General features: G+C 35.3%; 1 protein-coding gene across 1 annotated transcript; it reads right to left on the bottom strand.

Moving 5' to 3' along the window:
• Positions 1 to 362: 362 nt before the first annotated feature.
• LOC148087245 (apoptosis regulator BAX) lies at positions 363 to 8154 on the bottom strand. The gene is made up of 6 exons (XM_087785447.1): positions 7954 to 8154; positions 6004 to 6052; positions 5700 to 5861; positions 3929 to 4061; positions 2453 to 2557; positions 363 to 2376 (listed from the first exon to the last, which is right to left on the bottom strand). Exons 1-6 carry the CDS (start codon positions 8018 to 8020, stop codon positions 2278 to 2280), a joined length of 615 nt encoding a protein of 204 aa, XP_087641573.1. The 5' UTR covers positions 8021 to 8154; the 3' UTR covers positions 363 to 2277.
• Between the last annotated feature and the right edge of the window lie 553 nt (positions 8155 to 8707).

Raw genomic sequence — 8707 nt, 5'->3', positions numbered from 1 at the left:
ATAAGAAGAAGCTTAGTAATAGGCCTGAAATAACTGAGGTAAATCGGGTCTAAGCCTGTATTTTTGAGCAAGGGCTCAGAATGGTAGTTTAATACATTGGGAAAAACGACAGTGGAAGGGGGGATAATTGGGAAATGTAGTTACACATATATGATAGTTATTCGCATTGACATTTAATTATAACTACAATATTTGCATACAATTGTTTAAATAAAGAAACAAATTGAATCTGAAAGTGTAGTAACCAATTTCCCGAAGGAGATCTCCAAAAAAGGGATAATTTCTTACATTTTAAAGCCATGCAAATTACAATATTTAGTTTGTTTTCAATACATTTACAATAAACACAAATTGCAGGAAGGTCTTGATCAATGTTTTTATTTTCAAGATATTTTACACAATTGAATATGCTAGAATCAGCCACCACATTATGGCAATCTGTGTCTGTAGCAGTCAAAACAAAGGAAGGAAAAGAGGAAAAGGGCTTTAGGCAGACATGTATCACTGATGACTCACAAAGATTATTTCCAGTCATACTACTAGTCATTTTAGGTGCTTCAAAAAACAACCTCTAGCACACAAGGCAGAAAAAACCCAGACAAAACCATATAAATAAAAACTAATAAACAAAAAGAAATTCCTTGAATGACATTATTCCATAAAAATGTTTCAATAATCAACACAGAGGCCCAGCTCACTAGGAGGAAATGTCAGGGAGCAGATCAGGCAACTAGGATTTCAATCATTCCTCTAGTACTTAAATGCTGCTGTAAGTTTTATAAGCACAAGTAAAGTGGAGGAAGTTGTAAGTGATGCAAGTGATTTGTGTATAGTTTTTGAAGAAGCAAGACATAGTGAGGAAGAAGAGCAAAGTGTTGGTTTAGAGGCTACCAAAATGACAATATTTACACTTATTTTGAGTTTGTTGCTAAACATCCACAACTTTTATTTGTAAAAACCATTCAATTACATTAAACACAAAGTGGCATCTACATCTTTTATGGGCGAGTTTTAACGCAATGTGCCGCTTTGTTGCAGTGATATTGATATATGCAAGCTATTGAGTTGATACAGGTTGGAGAATTTTAGTTGTGGCCAACAGTTTCACAAACTTTTTGTCATGAATTTTATAAACTTAAGGTTTATGTGTAACTGGAAAGTGAACTAACCAAAACTGTCTGTCTTGGAATGAAGGCTGCAGAGTTCAGATGATAGTAACTTTATATACAAATATATATTTATTTAGTATTATATTTCTTCCTAGGGAGTTATTGGATCTCTAAGCTTCCATACGCATCAGTATTTCTACACTGATATGGAACCGAACCGTTTGTTTACATTATTGCTGCATAATTTAGGCAAAGTAACTTTTTATCATTACGTCATGCAGGGGAATCTCAAGATACAACCAAAACGATATGTTCTGTTACAATTTCTAATGGTTAATTGCCAATGGTCCATCTTGAAATGGGATGGCAAATAACATGCCACCTCTCCTACACACTTCTCATCTCCTCTCCCTGCATGCTTTAACGGCCACAAGGAAAAAGAACTAAAGATTATCTTTGAAATATTTAAAAAACAAACCAATAGTGAATGTAAAAATACATTGAGCTGAAACCATGTATATATATATATATATATACAGTATATATATATAAAACCCTACTGTAATACAAACAAACAAAAAATAGGATGTCAAATTGTGCAAACACATAATAGGAGATAAATGACGTAAAAGTGATTCACAAAAGATGTCTAACAAAATCATTGCATCTGTAGTTTTTACAGTCATATTTACTGACTTTAAAAAGACTGAGATAACAAATAAAGATAAATATTTGTGTGATTCCCAAGCCTGGTAGTAAAAGCCCATATATCCATCTTTAAGGAATGAACAGTTCAATTTAAAGTAGGTGTCAGTGAGAACTAGGTTTTGAAGATGTATTTTTAGGATTCATGAATAACCCTATTCAGTGATCAACTTTTTATTTCTTTAACATGGTTGCATGGCTGATAAAACACTTTGGGAAAGACACTTGAAGTCATGTGGTCTAAAAGCTGAAACATACAATAAAAAAATTACAGTAAGTTCATTTCAATTTATAGCTGAGAAAAAATGTATGATCATCGAATCCAAAAGACTCCAGATAAACATCCATTTAGTGGTGCATCAAGGAATGATCTCCTATAGATCTGGGATGGTCAGAGGTCCCATAAAAAATATGTAGAGCATGTCATGACATCCACCAAGAGGGCTGATGCTATCCAACATTCTCAGCGTGTCCACCGGTAGTAAAGAAAGGCAGCCACCAAAACTATAGAGGCTGCAGTAGCTGCCGATCTCCAGTGTGGGACTCCTCGAATCACTGCTTCCTGTATGGAGAGAAAGCACCTAGGTGAGGAGCTCATTCTTTCTGACAATAATTAGACAGCCCGACACCAAACTCACCCAGCCTCCTTGAGCAACAACCCAGTTGTAAAGAAGATCCTTGATGACTTGTAAAACCCAACTAATAATCATTCTGATATTCTCTAGATGGTTGGTTGTCAGTTGCTGAAACATGTCCACATGAAAAGAGGAAACAAGTTTGAGACACAGGATAAACAATGACATGCATATTTCCTTTTAATGTAAGATTCAAAGAATAGAGGTTTGATGTAGTCTGTAGACAGAGGCAGAGTCTTAGTTCACGTTCATTGTGACGTCAATGCAATTTCCTAAAACCCAAAAATGTCTTATCCTTCTCTTTGAGAACAATTTGAAAGCTTAACAAGTGAAGGTGGTTGGAGCCAAATCTACATAGCTATATCTAGATTTGGCTTCTAAAAAAAACGCTTGTAACCTCTTGTTCGCCCAGAGTTCAGCCGAGTGAGAAATGTATAAAGTAATAACTTCAAATCATGATCATGATGAAAGGCTTACTGCATCATGGAGAGAAAGAATTCAAAATTTGAAGCATGTGAGTAAGTCACAAAAAGTGGGTTTTCACAATAGTTGCACTTTAAAGTGTGGGGATTCAGAAATACGGAAATGCTGAAAGATGCTTTTAAAAGCTTGAGCGATTTTAGGCAGTCTAGCAACCTTTAAACTTCAGAAAGTTCAATGGTGCCCAAACTTTTTGAACAGTTTTTCATGATACATTTTGTTGTATTTTAGTTAATAACAAGATTTGTGAAAAGAAAGCTGCCACACTGAAGGAAAAAAAAAATACATATGAGAACAACAGTTATTGTTTATGAAGCTTTCGCCCCCCACTGTATATATTCTTCACCCTCTAGATCAGGCCTACATATTATGGTGATATAAGACACATTGATGCATACATTTATATAAATAACACATATTTATTTAACTTCTCAATTGTAAAAATAAATAATTTTCCATCATTTTAAATTATTGACTTCAAGCCTTGTGAATATGAAGTACAATTATATAATTAGATAACTGGACTGCAGAACCGGTCTGGTACAATCATATTAAAATACATTTAAATTATTGTAGAGTTCAAAAATGAATGTTTTAAATGTTTTTCAGACTCACACCGCTATTACTTTTTTTTTTTAACCAGAATGTACATTTTTCAAGACATAAGTCGCGAGAAACTGCGAAACATTTCTCATAAGGAATAAATGAGACAAGGTCAAAAAAGTCGTAAATGTGCAATGTTTTTCAAACATCTCCTGCTCTGGCAGAAGTTCACATAGAGATACCATTTAAACTATAAAATGTAGAGAAAAGTCCAAATTATCAACATGGGACTTACGTAGCTTTCATAGTTGTTTTTTTTTAGCTACAACTACCTTTACTTTTGGCTGTTTATTCTTGAGATTAGTTTCAATACAATCAACCAATCATTGGTAAAACGGTGCAGCATACATGTACATGAATATTAAATATTACTTCTTGGAGATGGGAACAACTTACCCTGTATATCAGTCTATATGCCAAGTGGAAAAGGGCCACCACCCGACCACGATTAATGCCCTCTGAGAAGAGGCCCCTGGCTACCTCCATGAAGACGTCCTGAGCACAGTTGCTTTGAACCCGGTTCACCAGTCTGACAGGAAGCAGTTAAGACACTGTGAGTGAGGCTAAGAGTTGTCTGCTTGGTCTATCGTTTTCTAGGATATAAGGGTCAAACAGTATAAGTATTAGGGGTATAAGAAAATATCGATACAACGATATATTGTGATATTTTTACTCCCGATACTGTATCGATATTCAATAGCACTGTATCGATGTTAAAAAAAATAAATATAAATAAATAAATATATATAGCAGTGACGCAGCTGCTGCTAACAACAGAGCTAACAGCAGTGGCTCTGCTGTGGTGTTGCTGTGTGTGGATGTTTGGAGGAGTACTATTTTAATAAGCATCTACAGAAGCATCATGACAAAGAATATGAGAAAGATAAAACAAAACTAAGCAGTTAACTTTGCTGTTCTGCAGAAACGAGAGAAACTTTTAGTCGACCTCATAAAAGTCAACAATAACAAACGTTCATCTTAGTGTTAATGTTGACTTCATCATTGGAATCTTCTTCAATCCACTAAGTAGAGAGTTTGTGGTTAATACTAGTTGAATAAAGAATGACAGCGCTGACGTCAGGACGATCAATGATTACACAAAAATACATTTAACAACTTTTAAATCTGTTAATCACAGAACAAATTGCTTAAAAAAATGGTTGGGCCTTTTTTGGCTTTAAAACGGAGTTTAAAGTAAAAAAAACAAAAAACACTGATAGATTATGGATATTGCATGTTGCTCCAGGTTGTTTGAGATTTAATGCACTTCATTGTTAATACAAGTTTAAATTTGTCAATATTTTAAGAAGCACTTTCCTACAAGCACTTTCACATTTGATTAGAGAAATTATTAGCCATTAGCTATTCTAGCTTTCTTGTAAAAGCCAGAAAAAGTGTTGTTTCTTTAAAAGAAACTTTATATCGAATTTCCTACATTATCACAATATATTGCGATATATCGTATTGTCAAACATGTATCGCAATATGTATCGTATCGCCAGATTCTTGCCAATACATAAACCTACTAAATATGCATCTCAAAGATAAATTCTAATTTCGCTCATTTTCTACTCACCCTTATGTATACCAAGGGTTGGGATTAAACCCCCCCATCTTGTAGCCACGATATAAGGAATTGTTCCGAAGAAACTGAAATAAGTCTGTATATGTTACGTTTGTTTGTAGCAGAAGCTCTAGATTACTCAGCTCCTGCCTGAAGTAATTCCCCTTTGAAACACATTGCAAGATTTCAGCTGATGGTCTAGCAGCTTATTCTAAAAAACCTTTAAAATATAAACTTATTTAATTTTATTTTGGACAATTCCTCATTTAACTCTTCGATACGAGATGCAAATTTAATTGATAATAGATTCATTGTTTGCATCTCACTATATTTATTGTTTTTTGGACAATGCATTAGCTAGCTCGCAAGATATAAATAATAAATATAACATTATACACCCACACAATCATCAGTGGTTCTTCTTCATAATTTTTTGCAACCTAGCCAGTTGACCGCTACGTAGCAGATTGACTCACGATGCATCATGCAGCAACAGAAGTGCTGAAACATAATTTATCATCTATTTCTTTAATACCGATTGGTTGCTCATTTTTGGCTATTAAACTTTCCTGACTGTATTTGTGTCTGTAAGGAACATCTTACCTTTGAAATTCTACATTCCTGTTCAAGTCATCTGCGATCCTAACCAGCTGTCCCACCACCTCTTTGATTTGTGGGTTTTGTTCTTCTCTAGGCCTCCCACCCAGATCCTCCAAACGGATTCTTCTCTCAGGATCCTGCATATGGACACGCTGGATCACGTACCTGGAAATGAGATCATCGGCCAGATACTAATTAGTTACTGGAGATTTAAAAAAGAAAAATATGGTGTTTGTTATACAAATATTATAGAAACCATTGTACTCATAATTGTTTGAAGAATTGGTATAAAGGAATAAAAACATACCCTCGGAGAACCATTGCCCCCTCTTCAATAATTGGATCATCAATCACATCTTGGAAAAGAACAAAATACTTTAATTAGCAGACATCTTGGTGCTTGTGGTCTATACATAAAGCTTATACGTGACAAGAATGAATACTTCCATCCTATAAAAGGAAACCTTTGAATTTATCTTTAGACAATCATAATAAGGAGTAGAAGTGTAAATCACCAACTTTATTATATTTAAGTTTGGATGACAACACAATGATTTTATACGTCAATTAAATTGACGAAACCGCAAAACATGTCACAATCCATTACATCTACTTACAGCATAAATGTGTACTTTAATATAAAAGGCATCAGGTTTTCTATGGAAAATAATTGCAGGATATCTTCTCAAAGTCTATTAAAAGTATAGGTTCTATTTTGAATTCGAATATTACAAAAATATTACTTGTATTCGCCCGTATAGTAAATAACAAGGCCAAATATTATATTACATTTACCGCAGACACCAATGAAAATGACTAAACTTGACGTAATGCTAATTCTAATTCTTTAAAAAAAACTGCATTTCTTCTTCATAATTGTCAAACAGGTATATTTTAAAAGAAATTCTAACTGAACATAGCACTAATATTTACTGCCTTTACCACATTATGTGCATGAGAAGCGCTGGCACTGGATCAAGTTGGAAGTGCACAATCCAGAAACATTGCCTTCTCCAAGTCAGTTTCAAATCTATTTTCAAATTGACTTGGGCAAAAAAGGAAAGTTTTTCTGTGGTAAGATGAATCAACATTTTACATAATTTGGAAAAAAATAAAAGCAATGTTTTTTTCATAAACATTACCTTGTTACAGTCATCAGCGTTCAGTGCAAAAGTGAAGGCCCTATGGAATTGGAAGCTTGGACATACTGTAGACGATAGATCAATATTAAGAAGGCTGATGAAAAAAAAAAACATTCCAAAAATATTGAAAATATTAAATAGTTTTTAACATATTAATTCTTAAGGTTAAAGGTTGGTGTACTTTTTTTATGGATGCTTCTCCACAGTTTGGAACACACGTGCTACGCAGATTGGTTTTAGGAATAAAAGTTGCGTGCAACATTCACCTAAAGTTTCATTTGTTCATTTCTAACTTAAGACTACACGTTTCCTTCACTGCTTCAGTTCCAGCAGGTGGAGGTAAGTAAGTAAGTATCTTTATTTGTATAGCGCTTTTCTAGACCTGGGTCACAAAGCGCTTAATCAAAACAATATTCAACAAAGTATATATTTTAAAGATCAAGATAAAACTGATAACACAACATGAGTTCCAGAAAATCAAGGAAAAGCCTGAACAAATAAAAACGTCTTAAGATGTTTCTTAAAGGAGTCAGTAGACTCCATCAAACACAGAGGGAGAGGAAGATCATTCCAAAGCTTTGGAGCAACAGCCTGGAAGGATTTCTCTCCTCTGGTCCTGAACCATAGCGTTGCCTATGCAAGACAGTTGCCCTCACAGTCAGCAAGAAGGTGCAGGACCTCCTTTAGAACATGCCAAAAATGTTTTACAATATTCCAGGGTCCAGATAAGGATATGAAAAGATGATTTTTTTTCCCTCCTAAAAACTCAATGAAGTCAACAATTTTGCCACTAAACAAACTCGAGGCTAGCCTCCTTGGCGGAGGTAGTACACTTGAGCAAAGAGCATTTCTCATTGTAAAATGTTGTAGGTGGCGAAATTAATCCAATAAAGAGACACAAATACAATATATATACAGAAGATCCCTACCACGCATGTACATCATGTTAATTATGTACAGTAACTCGTGTACAAGGTATGTACAGGAAGATACTGATACTGGAGAACTCAATTCACTTCATTTTTTGTTGTTAATCTTCCAGGAGAGTTGTCGTTAGGCCGTGGAAGAAGTTGAAAGTTAAAACCGGACATTATTAACAACATGGCTCCACATACCTTCCCCACCCATGGCTCCTTCGGGTTCCTGCTCTTCGTCCCTGTTGTTTTCTGGCCGCTCTGCCATCGTTCAAACCTCCGGTCAGCCTCTGGCGGAGGAGCTCCGACGACTGTAGACAACTTTATCTCAAACACGGTACCATAGGAGTGAAGAAATTCGGTCAAAAGAGTCAGGCCAAGATTTAGAAAGTTTTCAACTCAAGCGCAACACGGAAGTGACGTCAGAGCAGGTGGGCGGGTCAATAAGGCAGACGCGGTTCTTGACTCGCGCTTCCTGCTGCAGTGGAAACAGACTTTTCTAATGGTTTTATTTTTTGGTCAAAACCAATTAAAATACATGCATTAGGCAAAACTATTTAAACGTCTCCTAAGCTCTTACCTCAGGGTTCAAAGGTCGATCTCAGGCCTCCAAAGAAGACCATCATCAGCTCATCAAAAACAAGACAAACAACTATAAACCCACACTCTCGCACTATTTACAGTATACTTTATTTGAGACTCGACAAATATAAAATATGTATTTTTTATTTAGTAAATCAATTATTTGAACAAATCACACATTTCGAATTCAAAGTTGTAGGTTACATTTTCAGGGAAATATTTATAGAATTTGGCCACATGGTGGAGACAATGAGCCACGCTGAGGTTGTGGTGCTCAGCTTGCAGAGAAACTCGATGACGTTAGCACGATGCCTGGAGGGTTGGGCTGGTTGAAGTATCACAGCCCCAACACCCACACAGCTTTATCAACTTG

This window comes from Callionymus lyra, chromosome 2 (genome assembly GCF_982586985.1).
Source record: "Callionymus lyra chromosome 2, fCalLyr1.hap1.1, whole genome shotgun sequence".
Classification (NCBI taxonomy): domain Eukaryota; kingdom Metazoa; phylum Chordata; class Actinopteri; order Syngnathiformes; family Callionymidae; genus Callionymus; species Callionymus lyra.
The sequence above is the reverse complement of the archived record's forward strand: the minus strand, read 5'-3'. Positions and strand labels throughout refer to the sequence as shown.

What these genes read in the sequence shown, in the direction of transcription:
- LOC148087245 (XM_087785447.1), bottom strand. Translation starts at nt 8,020, where the DNA reads ATGGCAGAGCGGCCAGAAAACAACAGGGACGAAGAGCAGGAACCCGAA. An exon ending in GGGGCAATGGTTCTCCGAGG is followed by an intron (nt 5,862 to 6,003) that starts GTATGTTTTTAT and finishes TCTCATTTCCAG; the next exon opens with GTACGTGATCCAGCGTGTCC. An exon ending in TTGTTGCTCAAGGAGGCTGG is followed by an intron (nt 2,377 to 2,452) that starts GTGAGTTTGGTG and finishes CTCTCCATACAG; the next exon opens with GAAGCAGTGATTCGAGGAGT.